Genomic DNA, 22892 nt, shown 5'->3' with positions numbered 1-22892 from the left:
CTACTTTAAGCCCGACCTAGCCTGACCCATTAATACTACTTGTGGTGGTGATTGTTATCTGAACATTTATCTTTTTCAGACATAGTTTAATTGATTTAAAGTTGTTAAACTTGGGTTGTGTAGGCATTGTTTAATTGATTTGAGTTTCCTGGGATAAAGATCGAGGACTTTAATAACTTAGCTGTTTTGCCCATCTTTGGCTTAATCATTTTAACTATAGGATATTTCTTTGCTATGCCCATTTTTGCCTTATTTTATTGGTATTCCTCTTAAGTACAGTTAAGAAACCAATATTAAAGAGGACCCGTTTAAAACCCGTTTAAAGTTAAAGAGGTCTATAGCCCGGTTAAGGCCCATTTATGGGGGCCTGATTAAAGTCCGAGACCGAATGACCCAATTATCAACCGTACCATGTCCGCGCTAGCAAAACCCATTTAGATAAATGAACATTCACGGTGCAACCCTAAATATTAGTCAAGCCTGATTAAGCCCAATCGCTTGACACCTCTACTCAAGGGATTGCTGTATGTGTCTGTTGGATAATCTTCTCATTGTCATGATTTCAAATATCGATATCGTATCAATTATATTGGTATATCGTATCAGTATTGACTGAGACCGATACTTGATATCTGAGCAATCTAGATTGGTTAGCTTTATCGTTAGCTTTATCATTTCAGGGGTAAAACTTTATAAAAATGTACGTTTTTTTCTTTCAAAAGGCAAAAGACAAAATTGATGGATATACCGACCCAATCCGATCCGAATTGATATCAATATCGTGAAACACCAATACCGACAACTAGATCCTTGCTCTCGTACCAAAAAACAACACGTCCCGTCTATAAATGTACCACTCCATTCTCTTCCACACAGTCTTCTCTGCCCGCGATCTTTTTTTTTTTTTTGGGGTTTTACGAGGGTTTAGAGTTTCCTCGTTAATTCATCATCTTTGGTCCTTTCAACGGGAAAAGTTCACCGGATTTCTGTTATTAGGGTTTATACGTGCGAGGATGATTCTGCTATTTGTCGCCGTCTACTCGCCTGAGATCCTGCTCTGGTCGCTTCTTGGCGGAGTGGACGGATAGGCCCTATAAATCACTGGTAAGTGCTCAAGAAATCCAAGCCTTTCGCCACTTTGTATTTCAAATTTTTTCTTCGGTGTTGCAATTGAAATGCAATACCGGTCTGGGTTTCCCTGGAACTCGAATATCCTCCTGTCAAGATGTCTAATCTTTGATGAGCGAATTGTTGCTGTCGCAAAGCCTAGTTGGAACCCAAAATTCGTGGGTTGAATAATGCGATTCTGGGTGATTAATCACCTGAGAAAAAGAAATGGTGTTTCTTGGAACCATGCTTCGGGTGAAATGATATGAAGTTTTGAATATGAGCGATGGACGTGGGGAGAGTGGAAAAGAGAAAAAAGACGTCCCCAAGAGGAAATCAAGGGGAGGCGACGATTTTGGCCGGGCTATTGCCAAGATTTCTGTCGCGCAGATATGTAAGAGCGCGGGCTTTCAGGGTTTCCAACAGTCTGCTCTTGAAGCCCTCTCCGACATCGTCATTCGTTACCTTCGTGACTTAGGCAAGACTGCTCAGTTTTACGCTAATTTAGCAGGTAGAATGCAGTGCAACGTCTTCGATATCGTTCAGGGGCTTGAAGATTTAGGAGCTTCACAGGGTTTTTCCGGTGCATCAAATGTCCACCGTTGCCCTGCAGGCTCAGGTGTAGTTCAAGATATTACGCAGTATCTGAACTTGGAAGAAGAGATTCCGTTTTCCCGCCCTGTTCCACATTTCCCGGTCATGAGAAACAGGAGGCCCACTCCAAGTTTTCTGCAAATCGGGGAGAGCTCCCCTAACGAAAACATTCCCCCTTGGTTGCCTGCATTTCCCTATCCTCACACGTATAGTCATACTCCTGTATGGAATGAGAGGGAAACAGATCCACGCACAGATAAAATTGAACAGGCAAGGCAGCAAAGGAAGGCTGAACGATCTTTGCTGAGTTTGCAGCAGCGTTTGGCGTGCAATGGCTCGGCAGCACCTGCCGCAGTGGACCCAGCAGATGCCGGGAAGCTGAAAAGAGCAGCAGAAAGTAACCCATTTCTTGCTCCACCTCTGCAGCTTGGTGAGAAAGACGTGTCTCCCGTTGTTCTTCACCCCCATCTGTCTAACGAAGTGGTTCCGGAAAAAAGAGTTTCGGTGTTGAATACGTTTACTCCTGCTATTGAAGCAGCAAAGAATGGATTTTATGATTTTGGAGATGGTGAGAGAAATGACCTCCCTAACAAGAGACCCACTGTGCATTTCAAGGTTGGGATTGGGAAATCTTTAGGTGCACCTTGTGATTTGATCCTTCACAGCCAGAGTGTGGGGAAAACAGATCCATGGTTTGGGGGGGATGATGAGAAGGATGACAAGAAGAGGAGAGCAGAGCAAATTCTGAAGGAATCCATGGAAAACCCTCGAGAACTTGCTCAGTTGTAAATTAGTTCATTGACTGGCTGCTTGATCAGGATTTGTATACTTGTTCAAGAGTTCCACACAACAGCGGGGGTGGGATGTGGGGTAGTCAAAGGCAAAAGGGCATCTTGTTGTTGTGCTCTGGATATTAGTGGTATGGAAAGTTGGGAGTCCCCTTGGTTCTACCTTAACAAATTTTTGAGGTATGTCAATGTTTGTTCCCTTCATGCAGTGGCCCTTGTCTTCAATCAATTCTTTTCAGTGAAGACCTTTCTTCTTCTTCCATGATCCTATATTGAATGGATTCATAGAATACTCCAGTTGTGGTAGTTATTTGTTAATTTATCCAATTTTTCATAGCAACCTCCACTTGAATGATGAAGAGAACTGAACCTTTACATGTCTCTAGTTTTCCAAGAAAGTTAATTTTAGATCGAGTCTTCCTTAATCCTGGGGTGCTATAGGGTAAGACTCTCATGGACAATAGTAATGGGATACTAGTTTTCGCATTCCCCCCCCCCCCTCTGAATTGTATGATTGTATTTTGCAAATGCACATTTTGTTTTTCAGATGCTCAGAGTTACATGGATCTTTTTTTTTTATTTTTTTTTTAAATTTCTTTATTATTATCTGAGTGCACTGAAAGGTTATAAAACGCAAAGAGGAAAGGGGTTAATGCTTTATTAAATTGCTGTTGGTCTTTCTGGTTGGCTCCTTTAGTGTATGTTGACCAAGACAAGAAGAGTAGTAGTTGTACAAAATTGTAGACATGCTGTATGTCAAATTACATCAACATATACTGGATGCATTTGTGATGGTTTCGACAGAAATATGTGGTTGGAGGATATATGTTTTAGAGAAATTGAAGAAACAATATTACATTGAGAAAAATAAGGTATGTATTGTGAGAGCATAGGTTAAACATGGAGAGATAAAAAATCATAACTGAGTGAGCTAGTCCTCAAAAACTTTATTTCAACCAACATCTTAACATCATTTATCTAGTGGGAAAGAAATTAATTCATTCAAAATGCTCATCCAACTGATAAGCTTCAATGCTCTTGGAGGATGGGAAGAAAAAGTGAAATGTCACCGGGTAATTGGTTGCTATTGTGTCGTATCCTACATGAGATGAATCAGTGAGATTTGAATGCAGATGCATCGGAAGTATCAAAGGGGATCAAATTTCTATGTTCTCCCTCAGGAGGGAGTTAAAGTTCATGTATCTACCTCCTCTCGTAAGTGTTATAATCATCGAGATTTGATCCAACTTAGTTGATTGCAAGGTGTAGAAGGGATTGTGAACTTTTAACTGACAAGGAGCAACACTACACGTGTAAAAAGTATGGGATCAGTGATGCAGACACTGCTGCACTTGCTTGGTTGGACTAGCATGACCGTCTTTGGAAGCCAAGCACCAAAAAGAACCGATCCGGCCCAGGGTTGGAAATAAAATTAATAGTTTACTTGTCTTTTATTTCATGCCTTTTATTTTCCAGATTTGAATGTAGGATTAGGAATCCTTTCCTTTTGCATTAGTTTTCTTTTATGGTTGTTTCCTAGTTGGACTAGTTTCTATTTTAGTTTTATGTCTCTATTCTCCCTATATATAGACTGTAATCGATGGATAAGGGAGAGTGAATTGATTTTGAATGAGAATTGGTTGGATTTGTGCTCTCTATGAGTGTGTGATTCTCTTTCTCCCCCTGCTACTTTGGTGTTTCCCTTCTTCCCTAAGGCCCTCCATCAACTTGGTATTAGAGCCGAAGGATTCCCATTCCTTCCCCTTCCATCTCTCTTCTTCCTTTCCCATTCTCTATTCTGGTTTCTACCGAGGCTGAGAACAGTTGGAAAAAAAAACCACTATTCAAAATAGTGAATCGAGCCCTTCCCTTAACCCTCTTTTGTCTTCCAGCAACTCTCCCCCTTCCCTAACCACTTCAATTGAACCCCTCTTCTTTAGGGTTCTGTCGAGTTAAAGAGAAGTCGAAGAGAGAGAGCAGAGAGAGCGGGATAGACAGAATAGAAAAGAGAAATACCTGAGTTGACGTTTCCTGCTGTGAGTGGTCTTCTTTAGTCGAAGTTGCAGCTTTCCCCTTGCTGACGTCTTCAGGCCATACCGCCGCTGGTTCCTTCCTCGGTCTGCCTTGCTGAGCTTTCATCTCCAAGAAGGAGAGAACACCTTTGTCGGCAAAACCCACCCCCATGATCCCTCATTTTGTCTCCTTTCTTTAATTATCTTTTATTTCCTAAAATACCCCTCCCTTCCTCCATTATCCTTTTCTATCCTACTGTTTTAGTTGCATCCAAATATACTCCTGCACATACGTAATATATCGTGTGAGTTCATAATTGAATTTCAGATATTACGTTACTGCCATCCATTTAGGAATTTCACATTAATTACCATTTTGCCATTGTTCTGTAAACCTTTACTATTTTGCCATCATATTTGAGTGTAATATTGCTTATCTCCACCATGGTAGCTAATAGTGAAGTTATCCAACAGTTGAACTCCTATAAGAGAAACTAAGGCGAAAATTGATGCCACTTTCGCTGTCACTTCCCTTAAGACATAGTTTCTATTGATCGATTGGTGGCTGTGGATAGAGGAAAGAGTCCCATTCAATCTGGGGATTCTTTTAACACAACTCCACGGGATCCATCACCACCACCACCACCACCACCACCACCATAGAACTAGTTGATATAATGATGGAGCGGAACGAGCAACAAATCTGGATGTCCTTAATTTTTATGGATGTCCTTGATTTTTATGAAGATAACAATCCAACACTATACCTTGACTGGATTCACAGCTTAGAGACATTCTTCAGACGGTATAGGTTGACTGAGGCTCGAAAGATCTTTTTTGCAGAGGCTAAACTAAAAGGCATGGCCCGAGTCTGGTGGGTTAAGCAACAACAGCAAAACCGAACCCGAGGCATTAGTTTAGTCACTACTTAGGCTAAAATGTATGAAGTTATGAACTGGAGATTCTTGCCTTCTGAGTACAAGCAACACATTTATCTCAGGTTTGTACAGTTGAAACAGGAGAATTCGACCGTTGAAGAATATGTTGCTAGATTTTATTATTTGCCCATTTGTTTTGATTTTGAGTGGGATGAAGTATTGGTGGCACAATTCTGCTATTGTTTGCACCCTTAGCTTAGTCTTGCCTTTGCATCTAGTTGACTGCCTACAATGGAAGATGCCGTACAAGTAGAGTATCAGATTGAGGAAAGTATGAAACGCCCGTACAGTCAAAGAAATTTAGTAGATACTTTCCCTCGAGGTATTAGTTCCATTATGCAACAGCCTCCTACTTAGGAAATGTCATTTAGCAAACCATAGACTAGTGCTATATCTATGGCATCTTCCCAACCTAGTTGGCCGTGTTCTCCACCTCAATATGCTTTTGAAATGTCATCTTCATAGTTTACTTGTCTATACTCACCCCCTCGGCGTAATTCAGATAAACCTTCTGAGACAACAAAGTTTACAGTTCAGTGCTACTCGTGCAATGGATTTGGGCATATCAGTGCTCAATGTCCCAGTCGTTTGGTTGTTTTTATTGATGAGGATTCTCCTATACATTATATTTTCGAAGCATAACTTGGTTTTGACAGTTGATTTAAGGGGAGCGTGCATCAAATGAAGTCCATGACACTCTCAGTGATGATTATCCACATCCTTTTTATGTCATTTGTCATGTGTTGATCACTTAGGAAGTTACTGACAATGAAGATTGGCGCCGTAGTAGTATTTTCCAGACCCGTGTGAAGTGCAATGACCAATTGTTAACTTTGGTCATTGATGGAGGTAGTTGCATTAATGTTGTCTCTGAAGACACTGTTCGTAAGCTGTGATTGAAGACAGAGTCACATCCAAATCCCTATATGATTGCTTGGGTGAACAACACTAATCTCAAGATCACAGATAAGTGTTTGGTCACATATTCTATTGGTGGATTTAAGTATACAGTCCAATGTGACATCCTCCCTCTGAATATGTGCCATATCCTTCTTGGTCGACCGTGGTTGTTTGACAAGATAGTAACATTGTGGTTGTGCCAACACCTATGCTTTTAAGCATGCCAATAAGACTATAAAGTTTCATCTTGCCAAACATCTACCTGAAATTAAGCTTAAGAAGATGGTGGGATCGTTCCTCATTTAGTGTATTCCTTCAGACAGTCTCCTCGGTCTTTTCCTAACTTGATGGAGTCGAGTTCTTTTCAAAGGAGGAGACTTGATGTAGACATGGCTGCACTTGATTGGTTAGACTAGCATGACCGACTTTGGAAGCCAAGAGTCAAGAAGAACCGGTCCAGCCCGGGGTTTTGGTCCAACAAGGGTTGGAAATAAAATTAGTAGTTTACTTGTCTTTTATTCATGCATTTTATTTTCCAGATTTGAATGTAGGAGTTAGTTCCTCTTGCATTAGTTTCCTTTTATGGTCGTTTTTTTGTTGTAAACTAAAATGTGAGAAAAGTTCACTTGAAGTATATAGGGAGTATTGAACTCTAGACCTCCCCTTTATGAAGTCACTAAACCATTATTGAACCACTAGCCCCTTGGAGGGATTGAGCCCAAAATTAAAAGTATACTAAGTGATTTACTAGTAACAACTCAACAAGGGTAGATAAGTGTTTGGTCACATATTCTATTGGTGGATTTAAGTATACAGTCCAATGTGACATCCTCCCTCTGAATATGTGCCATATCCTTCTTGGTCGACTGTGGTTGTTTGACAAGATAGTAACATTGTGGCTGTGCCAACACCTATGTTTTTAAGCATGCCAATAAGACTATGGAGTTTCATCGTGCCAAAGATTTACCTGAAATTAAGCTCAAGAAGATAGTGGGATCGTTCCTCATTTAGTGTATTTCTTCAGACAGTCTCCTCGGTCCTTTTCCTAACTTGATGGAGTCGAGTTCTTTTCAAAGGAGGAGACTTGATGTAGACATGGCTGCACTTGCTTGGTTAGACTAGAATGACCGACTTTGGAAGCCAAGAGTCAAGAAGAACCGGTCTAGCCCAGGGTTTTGGTCCACCAAGGGTTGGAAATAAAATTAGTAGTTTACTTGTCTTTTATTCATGCATTTTATTTTCCAGATTTGAATGTAGGAGTTAGTTCCTTTTGCATTAGTTTCCTTTTATAATCGTTTTTTATGATGTAAACTAAAATGTGAGAAAAGTTCACTTGAAGTATATAGGGAGTATTGAACTCTAGACCTCCCCTTTATGAAGTCACTAAACCACTATTGAACCACTGGCCCCTTGGAGGGATTGAGCCCAAAATTAAAAGTATAATAAGAGATTTACTAGTAACAACTCAATAAGGGTAATTTTCATTTACCTTTGTTGTCCAAGACACTCAAGCCTCGCTATAACACTAAGAGAGAAGTTTTGATGTCATTCCTACAAGGTACAACACAAAATTTATTTTATTAATAAATCTTGGGACGATGTATTACATCAATGATACCATGTCAGTCACGACCCAAACCCAGGATAAGGGTATGCTCATGCCCTCGCGGGCAGTGATCAAAATGATCAGAATTCAAAGATTGAGCATCTATGCATAGATCAATAACATTCCATCCCAAACATTTAAGCCTTCAAAACCTACATAGTGTTCTATTACATATCATAGTTAACATGATCAAACCCTAGTGGCCAAAATATTTACAATCCAAACTCCCAAGTCCTCATTCATACTTGGTCAAGTTTTACCCTATGTAGGTTCTCTTAACCATCAAGAGTCAACAAAAAGTAGAATGATAAAAGATTCCTTCATTTGTTCACCATCATCTTGTAGGCTCCTTACCAGCCCTATGGCCCTGACCATTACCTGTGAAAAAAGATGTATAATAATGGGGTGAGCTTGACAGCCCAGTGAGTAAATCTTCGCTTAAACAATTCCACACCGGACATGCACATAGACTTATGAAACAAACCAATCAATCATTATAATTATTATGTTTATAAAATAACAACCATAAAAGTGTCTGTTCCATACATTTTCCTTTGCCCCTAGGCATAATTGGTCCTCACCATAGGGTCTGTTGACTCTAGTCTCACCATACAAGTCTCGTAGCAATGGGTGCCTCACCATGTCGTCTCTTGACTAGGTCTCACCCAAGTGTCTCTTGGCACCTATGTACCTCACCGTGCGGTCTCTTGACCTCGGTCTCACCAATTATGTCTCTTGATCGGATCTCACCCAAACACTTCTCTTGGTAATTCTCATAACAATAATATGACCTAAAGCATTTTCAACATAAGCACATACTCATCATTACAATATGCGACACAATCTTATCATTGAATTACACTATAATTGCATCAACAAGCTCAACATCATCATATGCACATAGAAAATGCATCACGCTAATCATAGCTATATACATATATGGGGAAACCATCTAAGGGAATCACTCACCTTAATTCTTTAGCTATAATGTTAGCACAACAACTCACAGCACGTCATCGTTCCCTGGTAACCAAAAAGACAAATTCTCAATAATTAATCATAGAATGACACTCACTGTTCTTTCAGCAAGATTCGTATTTAAGGACATTTTTGTCCTTGACACAAATAGTATCAGAAAATGATTTCTTCTGAACATATCTAGATCGAGTTATGAATCCAACGCTGTTGGAATCACCTCTATCCAAATCCGGATGAAAAATTTATGATAGCTTCGGAACATAAAATCCCTTTCAGATTTGGATTTTCTGTTCTGGCCTACAGACCTTTGTTCAGTAAAAATATCATAACTTCTTTATATGAACTCGGAATTAGTTGATTCCAAGTTTCTTAGAAACTAGACTCACAGAGCTTCAACTTTGATAGAAATAGGTGCTGTCTAATTACGCTTCTACGTGACCTTAAATTTCATTTGAAGTGGGAACATATGTTCTGCCCGAGAGAAGAATTAAATTTCTGGGCAGCTGTTTGAAAAATTACAGAAAATAGACTGCTCGAAAATTATCATAAGTTTTTCACCCGGACTTGGATCGAGGTGATTCCAGCGGCATTGGATTCACTACTCGATGATCTAAATATGTTTAGAAGAAATCATTCTCTGAAACTATTTGTTTTAGGGACAAAAATGTCCTTAAATGCGAACCTTGCTGAAAGAACAATGAGAAGAGTCATTCTATGATTGGTTATTGAGAATTTGTCTTTTTGGTTATCAGGGAATGGTTGACGTGCTGTGAGTTTTTTGTGCTAACATTATAGCTGAAGAATTGGTGTGACCATACTCTTATCTCGGGTTTGGGGTCGCTACAGGTGGTATCAGAGAAATGTAATATCACGTCCCAAGATTTATTAATAAAATAAATTTTCTGTTGTACCTTGTAGGAATGACATCAAAACTTCTCTCTCTTAGTGTTATTGTGAGACTTGAGAGGCTTGGACAACAAAGGTAAATGAAAATTACCTTTATTGAAATGTTACTAGTAAATCTCTTATTATGCTTTTAATTTTGGACTCAATCCCTCCAAGGGATTAGTAGTCCAATGGTGGTTTAGTGACTTCATAAGGGGGAGGTCTAGAGTTCAATACTCCCTATATACTTTGAGTGAGTTTTTCTCACATTTTAGTTTACAACATATAGAGTTGTAATTTCTATTTCAGTTTTATGTCTCTATTTTCCATATATATAGGCTCTAACCGATGGACAAGGGAGAGTGAATTAATTTGAATGAGAATTAGTTGGATTTGTGCTCTCTGTAAGTGTGTGATTCCCTTCCTTCCCCTGCTACTCTGGTGTTTGCCTTCTTCCCTGAGGCCCTCCATCAATCAGTTTTAGTTATATTCTTTTTATTTTGGACGTGGAACATACTTTATGGGGCTGTTTATTTTATTCCTGTGGTGAATTCTTTCAGGAGTTCTTAATAGAGTTAATTTCTCACTGTCCAAGTAGTTGTCTGATTTGTTAAGAGCGCTATTTCAGGTTGGATTTAAAACATTCTATGAAAAGATTAACGGGTCCTATTAAGGCAATCCTTGTTATTGAATTATAGAATTTGACTGAAGATGTGGAATTTATTTTATGTAGGAATTTCTAGGTTTTTGTCATTGTTCTTCTGCTGATTATGGTTATGTTGCTTGTGGTGCCATTCTTCTGTTATTATTCTTTAGTCAACTGGTGAGTGGGTTATTTATTGCTGGTTTCAGGCTCTTAGGAATTTTTCTTTTGTTGTTTATACAATTAGGTTAGGTTCTTGATCTCTTTGTGTTCTGGAGAAAAAGGTTATATTTTCTCCACCCACAGCTATGTTAGCTATTGGATCTCCAATAGCAAGCAAAGTTTTGTTTATTAAACCTGGGGCCTTTTTATTCCCTGGACCCTGAACATCAAGCATTTTCTTTGTTGCCAAAGTTGTGATCCATATAGAAATCCAAACCTTCATTATTTTTAGGCTGCTTTTCCATGATGGAAAAATGAATTAAGGTCACCGGCATCCCCATCTCCAATAGTAAAGCTGTGAAAGAAACTCTTCTATTAAAGAGGATGAAATGCCTGCAAAAGTGGAAGGCCTACAAGGGATCACAAAAGGGGACCTTCTGAAAGTTGACAGCGAGGGACGTTGTATCATAACAGATCATGGCCATTTTAGTGAGTCAACTTTTTTTTTGAAAGAAGTTTGCAACTAATTGATTCTTGAGCCCGGCAATGAAGTCTCCTTGAGGTGGTCTCCATGTAATCTTTCCCTGTTTCTTCCTCCCCCTCCTGCCTCTTCCTCCATCGCCAATATTACCAACCCATTCCCCTCCGCCTAATGCTTGGAATTCCCCATTCAAGCAATTGGTCTCCCCCCTGCCGATGGACTTCGCCTCCATTTTGTCCCTCTAACCGTCCTTGGTGATTCTGCGATTGCCAAGTGCCTTGAAGGACTCCTTGATTTTGAAGCCTCCTGCTGGTCCTTGTCGCTCATCGAACACTTCTTGGGTAATAGACCTCCCTTTCATCTGGTCAAGACCTCTTTAATAAAACAATGGAGAGTTGCTAGAACTATGGAAACCTACCTGTTGGACCACGGTTTCTTCCTTTTCAAGTTCTCTGATGATTGAGAAAAAGCTCGATGCCTTGAAGGTGGTCCTTTGCTTGTGGGGAGGAAACCCATCTTTCTCCGCCCCTTGAACCGTCGTCTCCTCTTGAACTGAGTAGACTTCTCCACCATTCCTCTTTGGATCACTGTGCCAGGGCTCCCTCTCCAGTTCTGGTGTTCTGATGGCCTGAGTACGGTCAGCTCTGTTCTTGGAACTCCCCTCTGCTCTGATGCTAGAACAAATCGAAAGGACCGCCTAGCGTTTGCGAGGATCTGTGTTGAAGTGCCAGCCTCGTCCCCCTTGCCTTCATCCATCTTTGTCTAGGATGGGGATGGTCATTGTTTCCAACAACCGGTGGGCTATGACTGGAGACCACCGCAATGTCTCTGCTGTAACGTCTTTGGGTATGACACTGATGTTTGCTGACCGAAATCTTCAGATATCGACACTGAAACATTGCTTTAGGCCCATCCTAGAGGATTCTCCTCTAGGAGAGACCGATCTGTTATGTCGGCTTCTGATGGTCGCCGCTTCCTCCCTACTCAGGCAGAGGCAGAGGACGCAATAGACATCGGAAAATTCATCGACCCACCATCCTTGATGCTTCTCTCCACCCAGTGGTCCCTCAGGAGCGACCCATTGGGCAAAATCGCTTCTCGATTTTGCAGTCCAACGTAGCCGACGCTACTTGCGCTATCAACTTTGTACCTGCCACTACCCTCTCGATAGAAACCTTTAGGATCCTGCTTCTGAGGCCGCTGAAAGTGCTTCTGATATCTCCACTTTGGATGAAGAAGGCTCTGAGTTGGATCATTCCTCCAACAAAGACCTCTCCTCTGCTGACGATGACTCCTCTGAAGCGGATTTGTCTTCTTGTGAAGACTTCTCTGGTGAAGAAAACTAGAATGACGTCCCTTCTGGAGATACCGAGCCTTCTCTGGTGGTTATTGGCTTGAATGAAAAACAATCCTTTGTTGGCTCTACGAGTGACACATGTCCCCTTGATGTTGAGCTTTTGGACGGTAACCATAGTTTTTAAGGCGGTAAGGCGACAGAGGCATTTGAGGGTCTTTCGGAGCGCCTTAGCGATAAGGCGAGCATAAAGCGTCGCCTTATCGACTAAAGTGTTCTTGTGTAATTTTTTTATAAAACCAATCTATTTGGCTCACATCTTAGTTGAATCCTATTACTCATATGTTAAATAAATATTAAAGGTTCAGATTCATACCAATGTAATATATTCATCAAGAAAACAGATCAATAAAGTGAATAAACTAAGTTCATCTTCATCAATCATCAATCATCAATCATCAATCATCAATCATCAATCATCAATCATCAGTCATCAATCATCAATCATTAATCATCATAACATATTAACATATAATATAAATACATAATTATGAAACAAAATTATAAATATAAAGAAAAGAAGACAAAAATACAAGTACTTATTATACTTACCTCTATGATGCCAAAATGAGTGCCTAAGTCCTAAGGTCATCCACTATATTTCTACTCCCGTCAAAGAAGAATAAAGCTCACCGCTGCCGGAGCAAAATGGTCGCCTGGATCAGTGGTTCTTCCTTGTTCCTTGATTCCTTCTCAAAACCCTTTCTTAAAACCCTTGACAAAATCCAAACCCTGTTTGTGAATCGTGTTTTTGTTTTTTTTTTTGTTTTAGTTATTTTTGATGGAGTAAAGCTGATCCCATACATCTCAAGTGTTAACAAAACCATACACCTACCAATAAAAAATCTATATTTGGAATTTTCATAAAGTAATTTTAAAATGTGTTTAAAAAAAAAAAAATCCCATAAGACGCCACTTCACATAAGGCGGAGCACTGCCTTACCATCTCTAGACCGCATCAGTGCCAACGCCTTAGCAGCGCCTTAAAAACTATGACGGTAACTTTGCTTTACCAGCCCACACTACTCCCCTCAGCCCAGCTCCTTTTAACGCTCCTTCGGCCCACCCTCCTAACCAAGTCCATGACTTTGGCCCATCTGCCTCTCATAACCTCAGTGATGGCCAGCCCATCTCTCTTGAAACTGTCTCTGAGCTAAGTACCATATACCCTCAGTTACGCTGCCAGCTCCTAAACCCGGCTCCATGGGTTTGACCTGCATGGCCAAAAACAAAAAAAAACTTGTCTTCTCCACCCGTTTTGTCTGATCACCTAGAAAAACAATCCGCTACTCCCAGAAAAGCCCGTCAGCTCTCCTCCAAGCTTGTTGCGTCTCCTGCTGGCCCCCCGTCTACTCAATCTTACCAAAGAAGCAGGAGAACTCGTCAGTCTACTGTCCAAGTCAGCTCTTCCTCTGTGGAGCTTGCATTGCCCCTTCCCTGAGTTTCCGATGTCTCAAGGCCTTGTTTGGAATATCAGGGGCTTAAACTCCCCTCCAAAACAAGCCGCTGCTCACTTGCTTATCAAAGATATCAAGCCTAATTGTTGCTGCTTCTTGGAAACCCATATCAAGGAATCCTTGTTCCCCCGTGTAGCCTCTTCCTTGGTCCCGGGTTGGTCCTTTCTCACAAATCACACCCATCATCCCAATGGATGCATTTGCCTCCTATGGAACCCCTCAAAGCTTTCAATTTCTCTAATCTCCGCTACCTCCCAGCTTCTCCATTTCTCCATCTCTGACCCTGCATGCAGCTCCTCCCTCCTTTTCACATCCATCTATGCCTCTAACCATATGTAAGACAGGAAGTCTCTCTGGAATGACCTTCGGAGTATTGCCAACCAGGTCGGAACCCGTCCTTGGGGTATTTGTGGGGACTTCAATGTGGTCCGATTCTCTCATGAAAAACAGGATGGGGGGAATCTGAATTCTGCAAATGTGGATGCATTCAGTGAATGCCTTGTAGCCATAGCTGTTGATGACCTTCGTTGGTCTAGTATTAAAAAATCCTGGAACCACAAAAGAGCTGGGACCTTCAGAATTGCCTGTAAGCTCGATAGGATGTTGGTCAATGAGGCATGGCTTTCCTCCTTCCCCTCCTCCCATGCCACTTTTGAGCCCCCTTCCACCTCTGACCATAGCCCTATTTCCATCATTATCCACCCTTACACTTCTTTTGGCCCTAAAGCATTCAAATTTTTTGACATGTGGTCTTCCCACCCGGATTTTCTCCCCATTGTGCAATCAGCTTGGTCCAAGCCTTTCCGAGCCCATTCTTACCCCCTTATTGCTTTGGCCAAGAGACTCAAAAATGTTAAAGCAGCCCTCAAGCTTTGGAATGCTAATACCTTTGGGGACATCTCATCTCTTGTTAGTGATTGCAGGAATAAGCTCTCTTGCATCCAGATTCAATTGCATTCTGATTCTTCTAATCTTGCCCTGGCTGAGGAAGAAAAGTTGGAATCAGCAAAGCTTGCAGACCTTATGACCAGTGAAGAAAGTTTTTGAAGCAAAAGTCCAGAATCACCTGGTTGGAGTTGGGGGGACTCTTAACACTTCATATTTTCATCGTTCCTTGAAGGCTAGAAATAACTTCAACTCCATCTCCAAGCTCATATCCCCGGATGGAACCCTTATCTCCAAAGTGGTTGAGATAAAAGGAGTGGCTGTGAACCATTTCAAACATCTATTCAATCCCTCCTTACCTCCAGCAGGCTCTATTCAAGATGGTCTTATCAACAAAGTGATTCCGGGCAGCATGGGTCAAATGCTTTGGTCCATCCCCTTAGATGAGGAGATCTCTACTGCTATTCTATTCAACAAAGCCAGTAAAGCCCCGGGTCCGAATGGTTTTAGCATGGGGTTCTTCACTGTTGCTTGGGACATCATCAGAGAGGATTTGATTAGGTAGTGAAAAGTTTTTTCTTCAATCCAAGTCAGATTAAGAGTATCAGTCACACCTTCCCGTGTCTCATCCCCAAGCATGAGGGAGCTGTCTCAATGAATGATTTCCGGCCTATCTCTTTAAGTAATCTCCTGTACAAGGTCATAGCCAAGATCCTTGCCAACCGTCTTAAGAACGTGATTGATACCCTTATTAGTGACAATCAATCAACCTTCATTCCGGGAAGAAGCATCGGTGACAACATTCTTCTTTACCATGAGATTGTTAGAGGATTTGACAAGAAAGGTCATCCCCCTGCTGCCCTCATGAAGATTGACATCTATAAGGCTTTTGATTCTCTGAGATGGGATTTCATTTCATTAGTTCTAAACAAGATGGGATTCCTAGCCTCCTTTTCAAACTGGATCTCCCATTGTGTTGCTTCTCCCAGGTTCTTGGTTTTGGTCAATGGCAGCCCGGCAGGTTACTTCTCCCCCACTTCTGGAATTTGATGCCCGCTTTCTCCTTATATATTCTGCCTTGCTATGGAAGTTCTGTCTAAAAGCTTTCAATCTGCCACGGATAGAAATCTTATTTCCCCCATCCCGAAGTGCAAGGCCTTAAAGCTCTCCCATCTCGCTTTTGCAGATGACCTGATGATCTTCTCCAAAGCTGACGGCCCCTCTATTGATGCTATTATGATTTTCCTGAATCAGTTTGCTTTGATGTCTGGCCTCCATCTTAGTCCGAGGAAATCTCTCATTTTTTTGGCTGGGATTTCGGATAAAGCCAAAGCCTCGCTCCTTGAGAAGACTGGCTTCAATCTGGGATCTCTCCCAGTCAAGTATCTTGGTCTGCCTTTGATTCCTACAAGGCTCACTGCTCATCACTGCTCCCCTATGCTGGATCTCATCAGAAAGCGCCTTCAGTTATGGAAAGGCAGGCTTCTTTCTTTTGCTGGGCGGCTTAAGGTTATAAGATCTGTCCTCCAAGCCTCCTATATCTACTGGTCTGGAATCTTTGGTCTGCCCAAATCCATCTCTTCAAAGCTGGAATCCATCTTTGCTGCCTTCCTTTGGAAAGGGAGTGAACCTCTAGATTCCTCCGGTCCCTTAGTTGGGCTGTGGTTTGTCTCCCTAAGAAAGGAGGGCTAGGCCTTAGGAGGATCAAGGATGTAAACTATGTGGGAACTCTCAAGTTGATTTGGCAAGTGGTCTCCAAAAAGAAAAGTATTTGGGTGAACTGGATCTACTCAAACATTCTCAAGCAGGACTCCTTTTGGTCTGTGCGCATCCCTTCGAATGCCTCCTGGGTATGGCACAGGATGATCTCCCTCAGAACTATTGCTTCTAGAGTCATCTCTTCAAGGATTGGAGATGGATCTTCTACCCTCCTATGGCTTGATCCTTGGCACCTAATGGGGATCCTCTCCCACATCCTCTGTGCCCGAACCATATATAGCTCTGGATTGCCAAGGCTCGCCAAGGTTGCTGATATCCTTTCTCCAGGATCATGGTCTCCCCCGGCTTAGTCCTCCCCTCTATTGGATGATGTTTGGAATGCCTTGCCTGCCTTTCCTTCTACTGGCCAGCCAAGAAGTGACTCTTCTGTGGTCCCACTCCCCAAATGGTCTCTTTTCATCAAAAGCAGCTTGGGAATTCGTCCGATCTCAGGGTCCTCCATCTCTTTGGCATAAGCTCATTTGGTTTAAGCACCATATTCCTAGGCAAAGTTTCCTGGCTTGGAGAGTCTTCAAGAATTGTCTTCCCAGTCAAGCTTTCCTATTCAGAGAAGGATCCCTGCCCCTCGACTTGCTTTCTTTGTGGCTCCGAGCCGGAAGACATTGAGCATCTCTTCTTCGCCTGCCCTTTCACTTCCTCCATCTGGGCTCTAGTTCTCTCCAAGTGCTGGCCGACTAATAGAAGAATTCTTCCTTTCCATAGGGAGTGGATCTGGATGGATATGACTTTTCATGGAAAGTCCACTTGTGACATTGTGGGTAAGCTTGCCTTTTGTGCAACCATCAGCCAAATTTGCACAACCAAATTCGGATGGAGAGGAATCATAGAAAATGGACCTCCAACTCTCGGCCTCTCGGAAAGATTTGGATCTCCATATTTTTTGATGTCAAAAACAAGATCTCAAAAGTTAACTCCTCTTGCCCCCCTTCCCCAAAGAATAGTCACATTGTAGCCTCTTGGGACCTTCCTAGATCTGTGATCAGGACCCCAAACCCTTTTTGAGCTCTGCTCTCTTCTTTCTTCTCCCCCCCCTCTTTAGGGGCTGTATGTATTTTCTTCTCCTTTGGTAATGAATTATTTATTCACCCAAAAAAAAAGAAACTCTTCTATCTTCTGGGAAAAAACCTTATTATTTTTCCTTGAAACTTTGGTTGATTCTAATAACAGTAAACTAGTTTTCTTGAATCCCTAAGCTGAAACCCTATTCAGAACTCTCGCTTTCTCTCCCCCTACATCAAGAACCATTCTTTACTTTATAGGTTCAACTGCCTACCTGATTAGCCAGCCCGCCGTTCGTTGATAAGACGTAGAGGATTTCATGTGCACCACTACCCTAAGGTATTTGATCTTTGCATCTCTACTGCTGTCTCTTTTTGGAGTAAAGGGTAAATTTGATCTTTGCATCTCTACTACAGTGCCTATTTGGAGTAAAGGGTAAATACTTTTGTAGCATACAGATTCCCTTTGTTAAGGAAAGGAGAAATCTGTTGAGCACTAAAGCTCAAAAACATCTACCTAGAATGTGCCCAAATGTGGCATATAATGTAAGATGGGTTCTCACCATTTTGTACAAAGTGACGAGGCAGTTCTTGAACGCCTAGTCGACTGGTCGCCATATTATTCAAATTTCAAGGTACCCAGACAGAGGGAAATTGAAAGGGAGAAAAAAATGAAGAAAAAGTGGGGAACAAGAACAAAAAGAGGGGAAATGGGGAGAAAAATCAGGGAAAAATGGAAAAATAAGTAGAAAGAAAGGGGAGAAGCAGCAGCGGCAGCTGCCACTCCTGCTGGAAAGGTTGTAGCTGCAGCCATTGCCACCACCATCATCCACTTCCATCAAGGAGCAGGAGAAGGTACATTCGTGGTACTGACACTGCAACCACCACCTCTTCCACCATTGACATCAAAGAGGAGGAAAGAAATAAGTTTCACTTGTTAAATTATAACTTTAAAGACTATTTTTTTTGGGTTGAGGTTTCTGTTCGGTCACCCCATATAAGAATCTTTTCATGGCTATCTTCTAGACCGTTGGATCTTAACACATAAATCTAATGTCTTGATTTGGAATAAAATAATATACGAGTTTATGAAATAGATATTGCACAAAATAACAAATATACCCTGTATATCAGTATCACTATTGAAGAAGTTGAAACTTGGAACCCTCTCTTCCCCTCCAACCCTTTTTCCTCCTTGACCCGCATTTCTTTTTCTTCACTCGCTCCGGTAGCTTTCGTCCCCAAATCCCTAGCCCCTTCTCCCTCTTGCTCTCTCTTCCTGAATTCAAGGTCCCTCCACCTCTGCATTCTGAAAATGAAGAATTCTGAAATCGATGAATCATAGGGATGCAGCCCCTATCTTCCCTCATTTTCGTAGTGTGGTTCATTCTTAAGTCTAGGTAATGCTCTATGCTTTTGGTAGTTGTGACATTGAACTTTTGGCTATATTGCAGCTAATTTTAACATCAGAACCATACTAATGATTATAACAAGGCAGTTGTAGAAATATTAACTTTACTTTTGGGTGTATTAATGCTAATTTGTGGATTTACTTGTTATGCTGGGATGAAGCTTATCTTTTGAAAAGTTTTGGCTAAATATTTAGGTTGAGAAAAGGAATTAGCATGCATATTTTAAGAAGGGGACATGATCCCTTGTGTTGCATTGTTGCATATTAAAAACTTGGTGGCCTTTAAATGCCTTTGCAGGATGTCAAAGGTACTGGGACCTAAAAGCATTGGGCAGATAAAACCATCAAGTCAAACAACAGATAAACTTAGCAACCTCTGTCATTACAATCCCTTATGGCTTCACTTGAAAATTAAGCTTCAACAATATCATTTTCGTAACAGATCAACGGTTTATCATTCCAGTCCCTAGTGGCTTCACTTGAAAATTTCATACACCGAAGGAGAGTGAAGAGGAAAACAATGCTTAGTACTTCTGGTATGGGGATCTGATGTTGGTTTTTTTTCCACGGTTCTGAAATTTTGTTTTGGTTATCTGATTTTAAATTATCTGGGATGTTGTTGTTAAATGTCAATTATGAATTTGTTTCTGTAGTAGTTTTTACTTTAAGACCATGTTGAATTTGACCATCACTTTCAGTATTACATACCTGTAGCCTTCCTGTTTGATGTTATGTGCTTTTGCCATTCTGGTCTCCCTCCCCAACACCCCCTACCAAAACTAAAGGGGGGAAAAAAAAAGAAGCTTTGCTATGCCTTTGATCAGTGAATTTTCTCTTTTCTACAACATGAATGACTTTGGTTTGACTGGTCAACTGGAACCATTTGCCAACAAAGCCTCTATTCTTTCTGCTACTGACTATATAGTTTCTTATAACAGTGATGTTTTAGTGCCATTTCATGGTGGGAGTATGGGCCATGCTATCCAGGTATTACTAGTTTTGAGCGATCTTGTTTGTGATTGCATTATGTTGTAACAAGACATCCATCACCATTTGTTCTTACCTCTTCCTAATTCTTCATGCTGTTATTTTTTATGCCTTTGTCCTCTCATCAGATTAACCGTTGATTCAGTTTTTCCATTCTGTTGGGTAAACATCAGGAAAATGATGGAAGTCTGTCATTGACTTCTTTGCAAAGCTTTTCTGAGAACCCCCTGTTTCAGGCATCCTCTTATTTTACACATTCATAGCTGCTTGGTTTGTTTTTTCCCCCGGGGGGGGGGGGGGGGGTGGGCTTGGGCATTTTATATTTTCTTAATTTGCACCAACCAGGTTTCCTCCTCTTTTCTTCCTTCACAAGCATCCATCATTCTTCGTAGTTTCCTCAATTTTACTCAAGTCTTTCTATTGTTTCATGACGACCTAAGAAAATTTCAGATATCAGTGACAAAAAGATGAATCCGTATAATCTTGGATGGTTTTGGAATTTGAGGGAGATCTTTTTTATCTTAGATTCCCAGTAACAAAAACAACTTCGGGGCCAAGGTGAAAGAGGGCGCACTTGTGCCTTCATCACATTGCCCTCAATCAGTCATCTCATGAGCCCAAAGGTGCCTAAAGGAAGCTTTGACATAGAGGTTGGTGGGAAGCATCAGGCTAGTGCTGGAGACGGGTTTGAAGATGTTTGTACATAATCAATTTGAGAGACTAGCTGCTTTAGAGAGAGAGAGAGTAGACTCAACCAAGTTTTAAATGGAACATTGCACAACAAATAGAGAAAAGATCCATTTGGGCCATTGAGTTGATTAGAAAAAAAACCTAACTTGATCAGAAGGGAATTGTCATCTTGTCCTGGGAGTTGGCACAACAGATTTTAACTTATACTATTGTAACTCAACACACAGGTAGCTGAGAGATGTGGGAAGAAGGCTTTTGCTATTTAATTGCCACATATTTCTTTATTTTTTTTGGAAGTGGAGGGGGGTTGGGGGCCCTGGCTCAAATTATTTTGTACATTGCAACTGTTTTTGTAGTAAAAAGGAGAGTTGATAATTACATTGCATGTCTTCCATGCAGATGTGGGTGTTTTCTTGGTTCTTCTGAAGCCAGGCTCCAGTTCTTTATCTCTTGAGATTTGTTAGTGTGGAAAAATTAGTGTTAAGCACAATGAGGATTGAGGACGCACAACCCACTTGAGAGCACTTCCTTGCTAAGAATAATTACAATGTACATTAGGGCACTGAAAGCAAAAGAACAGTGAACAATTTAGCCCAACTTAGTAAACAACATTAAGCAGATTCCGACTAAATGCATCTAAGTGCAAGGTCTTTCTCTGTCTCTAAGTGCAATTGCTTAACCTGGAGCTTGGTCATTAATCCCTCTCGAATATACTTGTTCGCAACATCATTTTATAGCATCATTGACACGGAAGCTCAGATCATTAAAGCTGTAGAAAGCCCCTCCCTTCTTTGTGATGAACTTGTGCTTGCAAAAGAACTCTACAATCTCTAAATCAAGGCATACTAGCCTTCCATCAGTCACCTCCATGTTTCTGTGGTTCAGCAATTGCATGAAGAGCGATAGTAGTTTTCCTAGAAGCCTCACCCTCAGATCTCCTGGAGCTGAAGACCATTCCTGGGGGCCCATATTAATCTACAACCTCATGGACTGGGTCATATTGGGATTGAACAAGAATTATTCAACTCTCTTATAAAGCAGTGAAGAACATTAAAAACTCTTGTGTGAGCGGTTCCAAAAAGATAAAGAGTAGTCGAATTCAAAACCACATGCTTCCCTAGGCGAAGCTCCCTTTACCAATCCGCTACCCCTTGGGGTCATGTTCGTCCTCTGTTCATCTTTGACATTGTTTATTAATATGGTTTTCTTGTCAGAAAACATGTCTTTAGAAAAGAAGGATTTCTTTTCCAAGGTGGATGGTAAATGTTAAGATGAAGTAGGGTGAAATTGAATGAACAACAATTACCTTTACGACGAGTTCATCTCCCGAAGAACATATGTCCATTGCTGGATGCTCGCAGTATATAGCCGCTTAAAATCCTCAGTGAGAAGCAGGGGGTACATTCTCCTCCTCATTTCTTTCAAAGTAATGAACTCTCGTTGGTGAGAAGAAAAGCTCATTTCTTAATCTAACTGCAAAAAAGTACAGCGATGGGGATCATTGTCTACGCATAAGAATAGCGAAGATAAGAGAAGACGATCCCAATGCCAATCCATGGAAAGTAGCAGGACCAGGAAGTGGGATTGGCTTTGACGAGATTGATGAAACTTATGCGACCTCTAGAGTTATTTTGATGATTCTCTTGGCGGAATTTCCATTGTTTTCAATTTCATGTTTGGCTTTTGAAAGTCAAATGTGAAAATACCACCACACTAGCTTTATATGACTCCACTTGCCCTATAGACTTTATGGTAAATTTTACTTTTATGGTGATTTTAGACCATATGATCTACAAATATGTCAATCTCAAGAATCAAATGGTCAACAATGATCCTATTAATAAATGATCAACTTCTATCATATGTGGATATACTTTTTTTTTTTGCTAATGATGGATATCTAGGCCTTTGGCCTGATTAGTTCTGTGGGCCCATATTGACCACACAACCGCATAGATCGGGTCCTACAAGGGCTCATTCACCTTTCATTGAAAGCAGTAAAGAACACTAAACACTCTCGTGTGAGTGGTACAAGGTATGTCTAGTGGAAGTCAAACTTGGGACGTCCGAGTTTATGGCTCGTACCAAGTTTGTTGCTCACCAACTGCGCTACCCCTTGGGTTTATCATATGACTTGGTCCACACATATATAGACCTCAACGTTAAAGGGTGGTTGGTTTGTTGGACAACATATGGTAACAACATAGACTTGCGGTATGGAATTACCCTATAAATTA

The 22892-nt window shown here is 41.1% G+C and overlaps 1 protein-coding gene across 1 annotated transcript; it reads left to right on the top strand.

The window, feature by feature from the left end:
• The first annotated feature begins 876 nt into the window (after positions 1–876).
• LOC122071650 (transcription initiation factor TFIID subunit 8-like) lies at positions 877–19710 on the top strand. Its single transcript, XM_042636023.1, has 2 exons — positions 877–2669; positions 19277–19710. The coding sequence occupies exon 1, from the start codon at positions 1387–1389 to the stop codon at positions 2488–2490; it is 1104 nt and encodes a 367-aa protein (XP_042491957.1). The 5' UTR covers positions 877–1386; the 3' UTR covers positions 2491–2669; positions 19277–19710.
• Positions 19711–22892: the final 3182 nt, after the last annotated feature.

This window comes from Macadamia integrifolia, unplaced genomic scaffold (assembly GCF_013358625.1).
Source record: "Macadamia integrifolia cultivar HAES 741 unplaced genomic scaffold, SCU_Mint_v3 scaffold_3A, whole genome shotgun sequence".
In the NCBI taxonomy this organism is placed as follows: domain Eukaryota; kingdom Viridiplantae; phylum Streptophyta; class Magnoliopsida; order Proteales; family Proteaceae; genus Macadamia; species Macadamia integrifolia.
The sequence above is the reverse complement of the archived record's forward strand: the minus strand, read 5'-3'. Positions and strand labels throughout refer to the sequence as shown.

Excerpts from the sequence above, each read along its gene's own strand:
- LOC122071650 (XM_042636023.1), top strand. The coding sequence starts at position 1,387 with ATGAGCGATGGACGTGGGGAGAGTGGAAAAGAGAAAAAAGACGTCCCC.